The following is a 17,264-nucleotide window of genomic DNA, read 5'->3' on the forward strand; positions in this document are numbered from 1 at the left end:
GGAACCGGACATTTGCATCAACAAGTTCAAAAATGCATGGATGAAGTGAAGAAACAATTATCAGCTTGATACAAAAATTCTTTGCCCTCATTAATTTTTCACTATAGGAATTCAATTCCCGCTGTTTCCTCTGGTCTGGTCCACTTGAACTTTGGACATACTTCATCTTTTTTGAGTGTAACCTTAGAGTCTCTGAAAAAAATGGATGGATGGAATGGATGAGATATTTACCTCACCATGGCCCCACGGTGTACCAGTCGGCAAGAAATATCCCTCCATGCACCTTTCCGAGTTCAGGCTCGTACGGGCCCTGTATATACAGTCTGCGCCAGTCTCTGGACTATTTTAGTCCGTCATGGCTAGGCTGATTTTGGACCTACTTTTAAAATTGCGGGCCAAGCTTGACTGAGCTTGGCCCGGCCCTAATCCGGCCGGTTGGCACCCCTGCTTTTTAACTTTTTATATATATATATATATGTGTGTGTGTGTGTGTGTGTGTGTGTGTGTGTGTGTGTGTGTGTGTGTGTGTGTGTGAAATGGTTCTATGCGGTCGGGAACTTCCCATGAGGTCAGGCTGTGTTGGCCCACCATGATGCATGTCAAACATCTACCCCATCAGTCAGATGCACCATTCCATGGTGAGTCTAGGGCTTAAAAATCAAGTCAATCCATGACTTTTGGGGGCCACACCATGTACAAAAGTTGAGAGGGGTTACTCTCCCATTAAAACATTAATAATCATTTTTTAGGTCCACTGAGGTGTGGTTCACAAATCCAGCCCATCCATTATGTGTGTCCCTCTTGGATGAGTGGTCAGACTAAGTTTCAAATGCATCCAAAATTTAGGTGGGCCCCTCCAAGTGCTTTTATATGTTTTAGCATGTCTTCACATGATTTTAGATGGTATGGCTCACCTGAGTTCCGTATACAGTTGATTTTTGGGATATCCCATCATTTAAAGGGGACCCATCAAATGCACGGTGTTGATGTCCGACAGTCATCATCGGTTGGGCCCACACTGCTCAACCTCATGGTAAGTCCCCATGATCTCGACCGCATGGAACCATTATATATATATATATATATATATATATATATATATATTTGTGTGTGTGTGTGTGTGTGTGTGTGTGTGTGTGTGTGTGTGTGTGTGTGTGTGTGCGGTTCTAATCCTCGCTGAGGCATCCCATCCATCTTAAATGTAGAGGGCCGGTTTCATTCTTCTAAAATGTGGTTGGTATGTGCATTTGTGGATCCACTTGAATAGCGGGTCCATTAGAGAAATTCAATTAGGAAATATGATTTTATAAATCTTCAGGTCCTATCGGTACAGATCGGTTTGAACCTGGCCCTAACAAAGTTTTCTGGCTCAGGCATGGGCCTTGGGACTTAAGTATTTGTACGGGCTGAGCGCAGGTCAAACCCTGCTCATTAACACCCCTAATGGCAGCCCTTCTAATGGACAGCTTACATTGATCTACCATAGCGTCCACGTCACAAGATGCAAACAGGAGCACCATAACTTATCATGCCTTGAGTGCATCGGAGTTTCTCCGAATCATATGATCCTTTTGGGGACTTTAAATGCATACTAGTTCAACCCAACGTTTCAAACCATTGATCTGATGGTCCTGAACTTTGGTCCCACCATCCGGTAATAATGCACACTCAACTGCTGCTTAACCCCCAACACACTGAAACATGGATGCTCGAATCCAAAACTTCAGTTTTAGTACACAAATCAAAATAGTATTTGCTATGGGAAAATACGATATGACCACTCTCAAGGTTGGTACGGGCTGACTAACATACACTCCTACACCATCTCATCCAGAAATGTTAGAGCTCACATCCCCGAGTGCAGCCATTTGTAGCACACATCCCAGAGCTTCCACCTATGTACCTCATAAGGACTGTCCTGAAACACTCTGGTCAGCCCAGCTTGGCTCAGAGCGGGCCCAAGCAGTGGTTCGGCTTTGTGAAGTTGAGTGAAAGCTCATCAAGGACGAACGGGATGGACAAGAAGACCGATCCAACCTTCAGTTCGGAAAGCCGATAGGGGTTGCATCAATTAAATTTGCTTGAGGAAGTTGTCCACCAATCAGGTCCATCGGTTATTCCTGTAACGTGTCAAGAATCCTACCCCTTTGATCAATTAAATTTTCAATGGTTCAAAGAGTTGGTTAGGATGATTTTGTTAAAGTGCGAGGATTAGTCATTCTTGTTTGAGGTGGCATGGGGTATCCACATATATCCAAGAAAAAAATTTGTACCCTTGGAATAATTTCTACAAGTGGGCTCGTGGTTCAGTAATCCAAATCTTTGACCAGATGGTTGCTATCTTAAATGAATAATGGCTCCCAAGTGTTAGATATCGGAATATCTTAGCCATCTAATCTCTGTCCTTCTTTCATTTGCACACAATCATTCATCTAATTCATTGAGTGTTGACGTTGATGCATTTCTTTTCTTTGGCATTTGTTTTTAGGCCAAAGATTGAAGGTTAAAACTTTTTTGGTAGAACATTGTCCATCCAAGGTGGCTCCCATCATATCAACGATCTTGATCACTAAACTATGGGCCACAATTAGAGATGTATGTGAGTTGAACCTAGTCGAGCTTGGCACTGCTCGGCTTGAACTTAGCTCGGCTCGGTCCTCGAGCCTGACTGGCAAGGTCAACTTAGCTCAGTCAATAGCTCGAGCCAACTTGAGTTGAGTTTGAGCCTGTGCAACATTTTCTGAAATATATAGATTAAATCTTCAATCTCCCACACTTCAAATGCAAATCAATAAAAGCGATTTGTAGGCATTTCATTAAACACTCAGTGAGCAATATTAAGATCAAGATATGAGGCTAGTCCGACAATGTAAAGTTTTTTTCGTGGGAATTTGTTTTTTCAATCTTCCCTCGAATGCTTATTTCGAGAATACCCTTGATGAAATTAGAATAAAGAAAAAAATCAGAGAGGAAATAATGAGCAAAGAATGAATTACTATTGATATCTTTTACAATCTCTGTACAACCCCCTATTTATACAAAGAATTGGGGAACATGTAATTAAAGGAGAATTAATTTGTACGCTCCTATCCATATTGAAACGATTTGCTGGTACGCTCCTATTCATATTGAAACGATTTGTTGGCTTTCTCTCTTTAGGAAACCTCACGTGATTTCTGCATGTGTTGGTTCCTTGATATTTGTTGTGGAGTGTGGCATTTCTTAACACTCCCCCTCAAGTTGGCGTGGATATTTATGACACCCAACTTGCTGAGTAAGTGATTAAACTATGTGAATCCAAGAGCTTTGGTAAAAAGATCAGCAGGTTGCTGGCTTGTATGCATGTAGATTGTTTGAATGATGCCACTTTGGAGTTTTTCTCGAACCACATGACAGTCTATCTCGATATGCTTGGTTCGTTCATGGAACACTGGATTTGTAGCTATGTGTATAGCGGCCTTGTTGTCACAGTATAGTCTGACTGGTTGAGAATGTATTACTTCAAGGTCTGAGAGTAAAGATTTTAGCCAAGTAACTTCATAACATGTAGAGGCCATAGACCTATATTCCACTTTGGCTAAGGAGCGTGAAACTGTCGTTTGTTTGTTGGTCTTCCAGGAAATGGGTGATTTTTTGAGTAGGATGCAATACCCGGTGACTGATCGTCTAGTGTCCCTGCAGCGTGCCTAATCTGCATCACAATATGCATGGAGCTGAATTTCATTAGAAGCAGATAGGAAAATTCCTTGACCTGGAGTTTTCTTAAGGTACCATAAAACCCTGTGTGTTGCATCTAAGTGTGGTATTCGTGGCTTGTCCATAAACTGACTTAGTACATGCACTGAATAGGCTAAGTCTGGTCTTGTGATGGCTAGATAAATTAGTCTTCCAACAAGTCGCCTATATGACGAAGGATCTGAGATGAGTTCGCCCTCACTTTCGTTGAGTGCAAGATTTTGATCCATGGGAAAGTTTCCAGGCTTAGCTCCGAGGAAGCCTATATCTTCTAATATCCTGAGTGCATATTTCCTTTGAGATAGAAATATTCCTTTGGCTGAACGAGCCACTTCGATCCCCATAAAATATTTGAGGATTCTAAGATCTTTGAGTTTGAAATGATTGCCTAGAATTTCTTGACCTCACTGACCTACTACAAATTGTTTCTTTCAACAATAATGTCATCCACATAGATTAAAATGGCAGTGAAATTGCCTGCATGGGATCGGACGAAGAGTGAATAATTTGCCTTGGATCGTTTCTATTCCGCATCAATGAGAGTGGAGGAAAGTTTGGCATACCATTGCCTCGAAGCTTGTTTGAGACCATATAGAGACTTAACGAGCTTGCAAACTCTAGTCTCCCCCTTTCGTCCAAATCCTGGGAGAAGCTGCATATAGACTTCTTCATCAAGGTCTCCATAGAGAAAAACATTGTTGACATCAAGTTGATGGAGGTGCCAGTTGCGAGCGGAAGTAAGAGCCAAAATGGTACGAACGGTGGTCATTTTAGCAACCGAAGTAAATGTCTCGGTGTAGTCAATGCCTTCTTATTGGCTGTAGCCCTTGGCAACTAGACGAGCCTTGTACCGTTAGATGGATCCATCAGGGTTGTATTTGATCTTGTATACCCATTTGCAGCCAATGAGTTTCTTACTAGGAGGAAGATGAGTAAGGTAACAGGTATTGTTGAACTCGAGTGCATCAATTTCAGGATGCATGGCAGTACGCCAGTTGGGATTTGTCATGGCCTGAAAAAAGGATTGTGGTTCTTTGGCAAGAGAGAGGGCTGTGGTGAAAGCACGGTGAGAAGGAGATAAGCGGGATTATGATAAAAAAATCAGTGAGAGAATAAGGATTACCTGACGAACAGACCATCGGAAAGTCAGATGATTGAGCGGGCCAAGACGGCAGAACCTGTTCCACATGAAAATCTTGCAAGTATGTCGGTGGCTTAGGATGACTGCATCGTCGGAGTGGTGGAGGAGAGGGTAAAGGAGTGGACGGGGATGAAGGAGAGGGAGACGGTGAGGGAGAAGATGGTGACAAAGATGGAATTTCTGTGATGTTGTCAAGAGAGGGAATAGGACAAGGTAGGACGGGTTCCATGGGCTCAGGAGTAGATGATGCAAAGGGGAAGAAATCTTCATGAAAGAGAACATCTTGAGACACAAAGATGTTGTGTGTGGCAAGGTTATAAAGTCGGTATCCCTTTTGACCATATGGATAACCAAGAAAAGCGCATCGAGATGCTCTTGGATCGAACTTAGATGGGTTTTGCGAGTGAGTGGAAGCAAAGCATAAGCATCCAAAAACTCGCAGGTGACTGTATGCAGGTTTGACATTATGCAATCTTTCATAAGGAGACAAACCACCTAAAACAGGAGAGGGAGTTCGATTAATGAGATAAGTTGCGGTAAGAATGGCATCCCCCCAAAAGTGTTTAGGCATATGGGCTTGAAAAATTAATGCATGGGCAACATTAAGAAGGTGACGGTGCTTGCGTTCAACTACTCCATTTTGTTGGGGAGTGTTGATGCAACTGGTTTGATGCGCGATGCCTTTGGGGGCATAGAATGAGGGCATGTCAAATTCAGGCTCATTATCACTTCGGATGATTTTTATGGTAGTGGAGAATTGGTTTTCAATAAGGTGAATGAAGGATTGCAAAAGAGAGCGGGTGTCAGATTTATAGTGCATTAAGTAAACCCAGGTACAACGGGTATAATCATCAACAATGGTGAGAAAATAGTGTGCATCAGTAGTGGAAGAGACACAATGGCTCCCCCAAATGTCAACATGCAATAAGTCAAAAGGGTTAAGAGAAGAAATGGAACTAGATGGGAAAGGTGTGCGAGTCTGTTTAACCAATGGACAAATCAAACATAATTCCAAATTGGAACTACAAATTTTTAAAAATTTATTGGAAAGAAAGGATAGATTTTTATTTGATAGATGACCTAAATGACGATGCAAAAGTTGGGAAGTGGATGTGGATGTAGCCATGTGACAACAAGCATTCTTGGTATTGGTGAAGTGGTATCAGCCATCCCGCTCAGTTCCCATCCCAATCATCTTCATCAAGCGTAGATCCTGAATAAAACAAAAATCAGAAGAATAAATAATAAGACAATGGAGGGTTTTGCATAATTTACGAATAAAGATTAAGTTGAAATAAAAAGTTGGGACGCAAAGGACATTGTCTAGAATAAGATTGAAATAGAAGTAAACTGATTCAATATGAGTAACGGTGGCATGAGAGCCATTCGGTAATTGAACAGTTCGACCATGTACTGGGAAAGATTGGATTAGAGTAGTGGGTGAGTGAACCATATGATCAGTTGCGCTACTGTTAAGAATCCATAAGAGATCATTAGTAGACTTACCTGACAATGAAGATTCGACACTACCTACTTGGTGTGCGATGGATTAAGGGGGAACAGAGTTGTTGAGAATGGCCAGAAGTTGTTGGCACTGTTCATGGGTGAAAGGAAGGCTGCTGGTAGATGGATTGGAAGAAGCTTGATGGGCACTATGCTTGGGACCCTGATTGGGCTTTGAATTACGAGGTCCGGGGGGGAAGACGTGGATGTGGTAGCATCGATCCACAGTATGGCCCTCTTTGCCACAGTGAGTACATTTGAGAGACTTCTTATGTGGACCGAGGTGTCCTTCCTTTCGTGGTTGATGGTTGGTGGCGGCCAGAGAAATACCTTCAACAGATGGTGGAGATAGAATGCTGCGATGGCGTTCTTCTTGAAGCACAAGGGCATAGGTGCGGTTGAGAGTGGGAAGTGGATCAATCAGAAGTATCTGTCCATGGATCACGGTGTAGGAATCGTTAAGCCCCATAAAAAACTTCAAGACATGGTCTAGTTCTTGCTGTGTGAGAGTCTCCTTGCATGCGCTGCAGGTGCAGGTAGACGTTCCTTGAACTGCATATAACTCATCCCACAAGCTCTTCAATTTGGCAAAGTATGCACTAATTGATAAAGATCCTTGGACAAGATTATTAATATCTTGTTTAAGCTTGTATAAGCGGGGGCCATTGACTTAGGAGTATCGATCTTTTAGGTCGTCCCATATGGCGTGGGTGGTTTCACAATAGATCACACTATTAGAAATCTCTTTTGAAATGGAATTGAGAAGCCAAGAGATTACCATTACGTTTCATCGTCTCCATTGTGAGTATTCCGAGGGTTCGAAAGATGGTGAAGGTAGCATGCCAACAATGAAGCAGATCTTGTTCTTCGCTTGGAGTGCCAGGATCATCGCACGGCTCCATGTGGAATAATTGTCCTCCGTGAGTAGTGGAGAAACCAAAATCAATCCGGGGTGATCTGATTGTTGGAGGCATACGTGATGATTAGGATCATCATATTTTTCCACCTTGGTTGCCATGAGAAGTGAAAAGATTATGATCCAGGTGTGATGTAGACCTGTGACTCGGGTCAGATCTGGGGCGCGGATTTGGGCTCAAATTAGAGTCTCTGTTTTGTGGTATTCAAAAATATAGGAACAGAACTGAGCAGAATTATCCTTAAACAGAAAATTTTCCTCTCAATGATCAATATCGCTCTGATACCATGATGAAATTAGAACAAAGAAAAAAATCAGAGAGGAAATAATGAGCAAAGAATGAATTGTTATTGATATCTATTACAATCTTTGTACAACCCCCTATTTATACAAAGAATTGGGGAACATGTAATTAAAAGATAATCAATTTGTACGCTCCTATCCATATTGAAATGATTTGCTGGTACACTTCTATCCATATTGAAACAATTTGCTGGCTTTCTCTCTTTAGGAAACCTCACGTGATTTCTGCGTGTGTTGGTTCCTTAATATTTGCTGTGGAGTGCGGCATTCCTCAACATGATACGAAGGCAGTCCAAGAAACAATACTTTGTTGAGGCATTTCATCGAACACTCGGTGAGCAGCATCAAGATCAAAATAATCAAGTTAGCGAGTCGATTCAAATAAGGGTTTGAGCCGAGTCAAGTCGAGCTCAGGCAAATTTTGATCTCGGCTTGAATTTTTTTTTAGAGCTTAAAAAAAACTAGCTCCACTCAGTTGGAATTCAATTTCCAGCCAAGGTGAGTTGAACGAGCTGACCGAGCTAACTCGACTCCTGTAGAGCTCTAGTCATTGTATAATTCCCTGTTACATTCCCAAATATCTGGGTGCAAATTATAGAGAGATGCTTCCGAGCACTATAAGTTATATTCCTTTTAGTTATATTCGGACACTTAAACAATCCAATGGATCGATCGAGACCGTCCATTAGGTCCAACACACATTACATGCGCAACCATGCAAATTTTAGTATGGTCCAATGATCTTGACCATTTGATCAATGGCCTCTAATACACACGGTCAAGATCATTTGTGCTAAATAAGATCTAATCCCATCGTGGATTACTTATATTCTAAATATCCACTTCTGTTAATCAATTCGGATGGCTACAAAAAATAAGGCCTTAGATGGATTTGACATCCCATCGGTCATGTTTTTGTATGGCAGATGAGGGTGGTAAAGGGTCAGGTGGCCCACCCGGCCCAACGAGCATGACTGGCTTTGGCTTGGGCTTCGAAATACCAAACTTGGCCCATGAGCCATGCATGGGGCCTCTCACGCATGACCTAGTCAGGTTTTGTGTCAAGCTCTGGCTCCAAGTCATTTTAGTCTGACCAGGCCCAACTTTGCATGCTTTTCTTCTTCTTCTTCTTCCTCTTCTTCTTTTTTTTTTTTGAATTTTATATATTATATATCCTGCAAATATGCGGTTCCAAATTTCGTCGAGGCATCCCATGTAAAAATCCTATAAGGTGGGCTTTATTGATCAATAGTCTGGATTGTTCTAAGGGTTGGATAATGTGATTGGGTGTACTAGTGGGCCCCACTAAGTTGTGATACATCCATATATAAGGAGCGGAGTGTTGCAACTGTGATATACACGTTTTAGTAGATCTAGGATTACCAATGCGTGTGGAGCCTTAGGGAGAGAAGTTTTGATGAGTTTCAAACTCCTCACCCCTCTAACCTATATTAATGGGGCCGGGTCTCCAATCCAACACATCAACAGAAGCGGCGATCTTATTAAAGCTTCTCTAAAGGTGTAAAGAGAGGAAGATCTCAGCAATCTGATTTCAGAGCAATGGCAACACAACAAGGTACTTCGATAATTCCTCATAAAGACATTACATCCCATCGATGGTTTAATACATTTGACAACCTCAATTCTACATTGTCCTGTAGTATTTTGTTATCTACACCCAAGGCCTAAAGAGTAATACTCTCTAGAAAGGAGTTCCTATCCCTCTTGTGATTGGATTTGCCAATACTTGAGTGAAAAAAGTAACTTAATTACTTAGCATAAGTTAAAAAGTAACTTATTTGTTGGTATGATAACTTTCATCAGTTTTTTTTTTTTTTTTTTCCCTTCTAATTTTTATACTTTAGTGTTGAAACACAGATCATCTATCACTGAGCCATTCATCAAGATCCTCATCAGCTTAACTGTAATAATGGGCATAGATATTAAGTTGGGCACGTGTGGTCCTAGATTTGCTAAATCCCTTGTGAGACTTCAGTTCTGGACAATCATTGCTTGGCGAAAATAAAGAAGATTGTTTTTTGAAGTCTGCACACACACCCTCACGTGCGCACCCAAACCCATGACCTCAGCGTTAAAACATACCCTATCTACCACTGAACCATGGGTTAGTGGAAATCCATTTATGGTTCAAAGTGGGGAAAGTGCAAAGCCCGCTAAGATCATGCCTATCAGCTGGTCGAGTGTTAGGCTTCCTAATTTGCTAGTAAGCAATGACTGAAACGTAGTGTGCATGAATACAAATCAGGCTGTATGGGGCCAATACGGGGCTGATACATCCATATCATTCATGGGCAATGCCAGTATATATCAGGCAATGCATACCAGTTTCAGACAATACTTTAAACCTTGCCTGATTCTGCATTTCTGATCAATCATGCTTGTCAGTCTCCTCACCGGTGCTTTGGCTTATCCCTAGAAGTGAACGAACTCGTTTAGGACATAATGGGTCAAAATGGCCCTACTTGAGCCAAGTCTAAGGAGATCATGCCTATAAGGGCCAGGTGCATTATGTACTCTGATGTGCTTGTATTATGGTCCATAACTCATGCTAGTCTGATCATTTGCATGCTATACATTTACCAACAAAACAGGTCTGGCTCCATGTCTCAATGGTAGACAGACGCTGTTTCAACCCTGAGATCATGGGATTGAGTGTCCATACGGTGTAAGTGGGTGTGTAAAAAATAAAAAATAAAAAATCTGCCAACAATCTACATAAAGTTGCGAAAAATGCTATGAACAGTGTAAATAGGATGATGGACAAATGGGCTTTTAGACAGCCGGAGACCGGCGAGTTAAGCAATGGCCTTGAGTTTTAGATCCAGGTCAAGCTCATGGCCCTGATATCCAGCCCAAACAGTGCCTGATATTTCATGCAACCCAAGTGTGTGTATGCATCCAACCCGTCCATCGAAGTCAGGGCAGTGGAATTTGAACATCCCAAAAATCAAGTTGACTCAACCATCACGTTAATTTGAATTTTCTTAGGTGGTTATGCATGGTTCCTTACATTGTGGCCCACCTAATGAATGAGCGGACTTCATCGATGGGGAATCCCATCATCAATAATTCAACGGTTGCATGGAATACACAAACCGGCAGTAATGCAAAAGCAGGTGAGCAGACGGATAAACAAGCATGCGAGTACCGGGTAACACCTTAGAGGGTATTACCCTTACCGTGTGGGGCCCGCCTAGATGAATTTTTTATATATCCACGCCGTCCATAAGATTTAAAAACTAATTTTCGTACGTAATCTCAAATTTTAAGTAGATATAAATCTCAGGTAGATCACACCACTGGAAACAGTGGTGAATGACTATTAAAAACTTTTTTTGGGCCACTAGTTTTGGATCAAGCCAATATTTGTATTTTAAATCGATCCAGGTCGGTTTCACATTATAAACGGGTTCGATGGATGATAAACATTATGGTAGGCCCTAGGAAGTTTTTAATGGTGGGCGTCCTATCACCACTATTTCCTGTGGTGTGGTCCACATGAGATTTGGATCTCCTTAAATTTCATAAATACGTCTTAAAATGAACTTTAAAAACGGATGGATGGTGGGATCTACTAAAAATCATCAAGGTGAACCCCACGGTAAGGGTAGCATTCACGATGGTGTTACCCGGGTAACGCCTAATCCCACTCACGTGAATAGCCTTTACGTGTAGGTACTTTGCAGAAACCTGCAGAGAAACCGTCGTCAGAAAATAAGCATATTCTACAGGAACATGCTAGAAACGGACGCGGTTTGGCCAGTGACGCTGACACCAGCCATGTGGAAAGTGGCCGGTGCTATGTGCACCCCATCATGATGCATGTGCTTTATCCACGCCGTCCATCCATTTTGAAAGATAATATTAGGGCTTGAACCTAAAAATATGGAAGATCTAAATCTTGCTACTTATCTGCTCAAGATCGTCAAGCATGCACAGAAATACCAGAATCAGAACCGTTCATCGTCTAGTATTATTTCAAATAACCTAAAATCCCAAATACTAAGCCTCAAGGACGAATCTGGACCGTTGATTTCGACCTCAGCTACGGAGATTCTTCAGGCCTTCCACAAACAGAGAAGCAAATCGGTCCATTTCGCCTTTTGGTAGCGACACCCCAACTTCGATTCCTCCCTCTTCATCTCTAGTATCCGCAACCGATATAGCGCCTGCTTCTTGAATCGAAAACACTTCCACCTTTACAGGCCTTCCCCACCCGAAATCCGTATCATAGACCCGAAACTTGGGCGACCCAGCAACCGTTACGATCCGCTCCCCTGAAGCTGCCGTAGAAACAAATTCCGGTATCCAAGTCTCCACGCCATTCAAGACCCCGCCATCCAACGCTTGGATTGTTCTCCCGATGGCCTCCGACGCGGGTCCCACCCCGTCTTCCGTCGCTAAGTCGTTCCCCTTCGCATGGCATCTACAACAACCGATACAGTTCCCGAAATACGTAGCGGGTATCGGCGGTACCAGCCGAGCCCGGCAGTCCACCGGAAAGTAGAAATGGACGTTTTTGTCCCTGACGTCATCTCCACGTGACCTGATCAAGCAAACCCACACGTATGCGCATGTTAGCACGAACGATGAGCAATGTATCGGTTTCTGGCTGGCGTCGCACCGTCGAGCTAAGATCCGTCGCCTTAGCGTCTCGATGTCTGCTCGACCGATGATGAACGTGGCTAGAAATGGGGTTGCTCGAGCCTTCAAGCTATCTGAGACCTGGTCGCGTTTGAAATTAGCAATCTGGTCTAACATTAGTCTCTTGAGTCCGTCGAGATATGCAGCCACGGACCTGTCGTAGAACGGCCTCGACCTGATTAAAGACTCGTCTCCGGACTGGCAAATCGACGCCCAAGATTTCATGAAATGCATGGAGCTGCTCCCATCTGCCACCGCGTGGTGTATGCAGGTTCCGATACAGATGCCAGAATCGGGAAATATGGTGACTTGCAAAGCTAGCAGGGGTTGGTTTTGAGGGTCAGAAACGGGTAACTGAGGAACGAGTGGATGTAATTCCATTACATCTCTTGGGTGATTCGCCATGAGTAGGTGGAAATCAGCGTCTGACTCCGCGACGGTGAATGAGACTGAGTCGCCATTGACATAGCGAATCTCGTGCTCGCCATTGTTGGGAGAGCGGGTCAGATTACCAGCGAGAGGGAAGAAGAGACGGAGAGAGAGGGAAAGGGAGTGTTTCAATTTGGGAAGGAGAGTGTTTATAAAGTGGGTTGTGGTGATTGTGTTATCTGGGTTTTGTGGGAATTGGTAGAAGAAGAGGCGTTGGACCGGAGGCAATTGTAGCCAAACAACATCGAATAAGGTGATAGGGAGAGAGGCGTCGGTGATGGAGCTGGGCGGAGGAGAGACTCTGGAAACCTCCAACAGCTTGACATTGTGAAGTGGTGCCATGTAGTGAGGGCGGTTTCAGAATCCAGCGCAACGCCTCTTTTATAGGCCGTGGGTGCATAAAACAGCAGTATGTGTGGCCCACAGTATTGTATAACTCCAATCCATCCATCAGATTCTGTAATTAATGTTTGGCCCGAGGATAAAGATCAGCTAGATGGGCCAAACCACATTGAACAATTGGATAGATGGCTACCATAGGTTTTGAATAGGCCCCACCTGCTGAGCCCAACCCCAGGTCTAGACCGTTGATAGTCCTCGGACCATCATCATGTGTTATCTTCCTCCAAACCCATTGATGAGGTCTAACTGATCCTTAGGATGAGAGAAATATAAAAATAATGACACCTGATACAAAACTCAAGTGGGCCACACACTGTGAAATTAACGGTTAGGGAGCAATTTCATATTGTTTTCGATGCGGGGCCTACGTAAGTTTTTACTCCGGTTTATGACGATTCTCACCTGATGGAAGGAGTGGATTTTACATCTAGCTGCCTGAAATAAGTAATGTAGGCGTGAGAGCCGTGAATAGATTTTCTTCCATCTGACACCCGACGCTAAAGAAGGAAGCGGATTGCGTTCGACCAGATTTGTATGGGGCTCATCTTACGTATCAACGCCGTCCATCTCTTTTCTCAGCTCATATCAAGGTACCCAATATGATTTTTCATTTAAAGCTTTGATCATTTAATGTGCGTTTAATGCAATCTAAGCTTACTCTATGGTGTGTTCCACTAGAACATTGGATTTGCTTCATTATTGGGACCATATCTTAACAAGAACTTACAAAAGTGATGGATGGTGTGGATAAACAGATACAAAACAGTGCGTCCCCACAAAAATTTGACCGGACGCTTATAGGTAGGGGTGCACACGGTTCGGTTTGGTCCGGTTCTAGGGTGAAACTGGAACTGAACCGTTCCTAATAGTTCTAGGAAATTCGGAATCAAAACTGGACCATTAGCACCCTAGAACCGAACCGTTAAAACCGGTTTGATTCCGGATCGGTTCCACGGTTCTGAGCTTTTTATAATCCAGCCCAATTGCAAGTCCATGTCCATCCATGGTGTGGTCTATTTGATGAATGGTTTAGACACTGTATAAGGTATACAAAAATACATTTACGAAAATTATTGTTCCAGAGAAAATAATTATAAGGTGTGCAAAAATACATCGGTTCGGTTCCACAGTTCAGTTCCACAGTTCGGTTCTATAGATCGAATCCACGGTTTGGTTCTACAGATCGGTTCACGATTCGGTTCGGTTCTACATACCCCCAAACTGAGAACCGAACCGATGTCACCGGTTCTTTGATTTTTGGAACCGGAACCGAAACCGGTGCACTCTAGAACCGGACCAAACCGGACCGTTTGGTTGGTTCTGGTCCGGTTCCACTGTTCTATTGGTTAAATGTGCAACCCTACTTATAGGACCGTCCGAGGTCTGACGCAATCCGCTCTAAAATACTCAAATAGGTGGAAGCGGATTGGCTGGTGTACCTCACGCCAGCTATATAGCTGTTGTATCGACGTCAGTAAGTTCTGTGGGTCTTCATGAGGTATGTGTTATATCCAAACCATCCATCCATTTGGTGAGCTCGTTTTAAGGCTTGAGATGAAAAATAAAACAGATCTCACTATCAAGTGGAACAGACTACAAAAGCCAGTAGAGGATTGAACATCTACCATTGAAACCCTTTTTAGAGTTACAGAAGTTTTGGATCAATATGAAATTTGTTTTTCCTCTTCATTAAGGTCTTTTTGACCTTGTGAATATATTGAATGTAAAATAAATGTTATGGTAGGCCTTACAAATTTTTTTACGGTGAAAATCATCATCTCCGCTGCTATTTATGGTGTGGTCCAGATGATCTCTGGATATGATTCAGTTTTTGGATAATACTCTAAAATTATCTCTAAAAATAGATTAACGATGTAGATATAATAAATACATCAGTGTAGGGCCAGTAATTTTGATCTCTTTTGAATCGTTGGGAGCTCGAGGAGCGTTAGTGCTCGTCTTCGCACGACGCGTACCTACAACAGCTATATAGAGCTCCGAGTTGTACGAACGGTTCAAAGGAGATCATAGTTATATGGCCCCTAAAATTATGTATTTATTATATCCACACCGTTCATCCATTTTTCTAGATCATTTTATAGCATGACACATAAAATGAGTCATATCCAAAGCTCAGGTGGACCACACTACAAATAGAAGTAGGGAAAATGATTTTCACTATTAAAACATCCGTAGGGCTATCATAACGTTTTTCTTCCCATACAATCAGTGTGATCCACTTGATGTTTGGATCTGTCTTATTTTTCGGCTAAAGCCTTAAAACTAACTCGCCAAATGGAAGGACGGTTTGGATATAACACTTAACTAAAAGTGAGACCCACAGAACTTAGTTACGTCAACACAGCAGCCAGTTCCGTGGTGTGTGGTACACCAGCCAATCCGCTTTCCATCGGTGCAGCTTCCGTGGATCCCCGGATCCAGCGAGGTCGGTGGGATCCATGTGGGATCCACCTTGTTGCATGTTCCTTGCATTCATGCCGTCCAACTATTTTGACAGCTCATTTTGTGGCATGATTTAAAAAATGAAGTCCATACCACAGGAAACGGTGGTGAGTGACCATTTAAAAATTAATGCAGGCCGCAAAAGGTTTTACATCAAGCTGATATTTGTGTGGGCCTTTCATCTATGTCTTTATGATGTTATCAGAAAGTTGGATGGCAATAAACATATTGGTGACTCCAAAGAAGTTTTCAATGGTGGGGATTCAATCAGCACTGTTTCCTGTGGCATGGTCCAACTGAGATTTGGATCTGCTTCATTTTGTGATAATGCCTTTAAATGAGCCATTAAAACAGTTGCATGACATGGATGCAAGGAGTATACATCAAGGTGGGCCTCACACACTACGACAAAGTGCGGCATTGCCGGCTGATTTTTTCGGCCGCCCAACGTGCACTGCCGGCAAAGGGGGCCGAATATATCAAAAACCCTAACGGTCCCCCTCATTTGCTCTCTCTCTCTCTCTCTCTCTCTCTCTCTCTCTCTCTCCGCCCCCGTTCCCCTCTTTCCCTCTCTCCCTATTCTCCTCTTTCCCTCTCTTTCTCTCTCCCGATCTCCGCTCCCGATTTTCCTCTTTCCCTCTCTTTCTCTCTCCCGATCTCCATTTCCCTCTCTCTCTCTCTCTCTCTCTCTCTCTCTCACCTGCTCCATCTCTCTCATTCGCCTCCCTCTCTCTCTCCAATGCATCTCCACCATCTCTTCTATCTCCCTCGCGTCATCTTTTTACTCGGATCTCCATTGGAACAGCCGCCCGAAGGAACCACGCACCATTCAAAAGCCCCTTTTCAGATTTTTGTGGCATTTCTTAAATCGAAGCAATCTAAAGCTCCTCTCTACAGGTTGATCTCTTCCTCTCTCTATCTCTTTCTGTCGCTCTTTCAGATTTCAGGAATGCTAACTATTTGATGAAATGGCTCAACAAGATAAGATTTCATGTCTTTTTTTCTTTTTCTTTTTTTTGAAGTGAAAATGAGAAATCTGGATTCGTGAATCTGGTGTCTCATTATCTAAGGTAGAACGAATCAAACTCTGTTGATTTCTCCAGATCTTGCAATTTCATCACTTGATTTTTCTTTCTGCCTTGTTATATGGTAATGGAGAAGCGCAACAAATTGAATGAAGTAAGACCCAGCTACTCGGACATATGAAGTCATCGTTCATTATGATAGCTTGGCACCGACTTGTGAAGGTGATCTCCTGGTTTCATGTATTTAATTGAAATGTACGCTAGTGGAAATAAAATCTGGTGAGTAGAAATGCAATTTTTAATATATATATATTCTTCATATGAGGACTTCATACAAATTTGCAATTGGCAGTGGGCCCAATTTTGGATGCCATGGACAGTTGGGTTACTTAAAAGGGAGCTGAAAACTGGAATAGAAAAGATGAAAGGAAATTAAGCTAATTCAGGCTAATTCAACGGTCGGTACATACCATGGGAAAGAGCTGAGAGAATTAGTCTCATTATTATAATACTTACGTGGTGTCCACTTTTGTCTATATAGACCATCCAATCCACTCATCTAACCATGCAATCCACTCATATGTAGTTTCACACTGTTGTCTAAACATTGTGAATTTGAAGTTTTCAGAATGATTTGACACCTTTACTTATGGTGAAAAACCCTCTTCCCTATGGTGCAGCT

General features: G+C 42.7%; 1 protein-coding gene and 1 long non-coding RNA gene across 2 annotated transcripts; one reads left to right on the forward strand and one right to left on the reverse strand.

Moving 5' to 3' along the window:
- Positions 1–11,660: 11,660 nt before the first annotated feature.
- LOC131238011 (phenolic glucoside malonyltransferase 2-like) lies at positions 11,661–13,034 on the reverse strand. Its single transcript, XM_058236140.1, has one exon. It carries the CDS (start codon positions 13,032–13,034, stop codon positions 11,661–11,663), a length of 1,374 nt encoding a protein of 457 aa, XP_058092123.1.
- A 2,931-nt stretch (positions 13,035–15,965) lies between these two features.
- LOC131232379 (uncharacterized) lies at positions 15,966–16,815 on the forward strand. Its single transcript, XR_009164836.1, has 3 exons — positions 15,966–16,454; positions 16,580–16,627; positions 16,716–16,815. It is a non-coding gene; the product is annotated as an uncharacterized LOC131232379 (long non-coding RNA).
- Positions 16,816–17,264: the final 449 nt, after the last annotated feature.

Source organism: Magnolia sinica, chromosome 2 (assembly GCF_029962835.1).
Source record: "Magnolia sinica isolate HGM2019 chromosome 2, MsV1, whole genome shotgun sequence".
NCBI classification, from domain to species: Eukaryota; Viridiplantae; Streptophyta; class Magnoliopsida; order Magnoliales; family Magnoliaceae; genus Magnolia; species Magnolia sinica.

Coding starts and splice junctions, on each gene's coding strand:
- LOC131238011 (XM_058236140.1), bottom strand. CDS start 13,034: ATGGCACCACTTCACAATGTCAAGCTGTTGGAGGTTTCCAGAGTCTCT.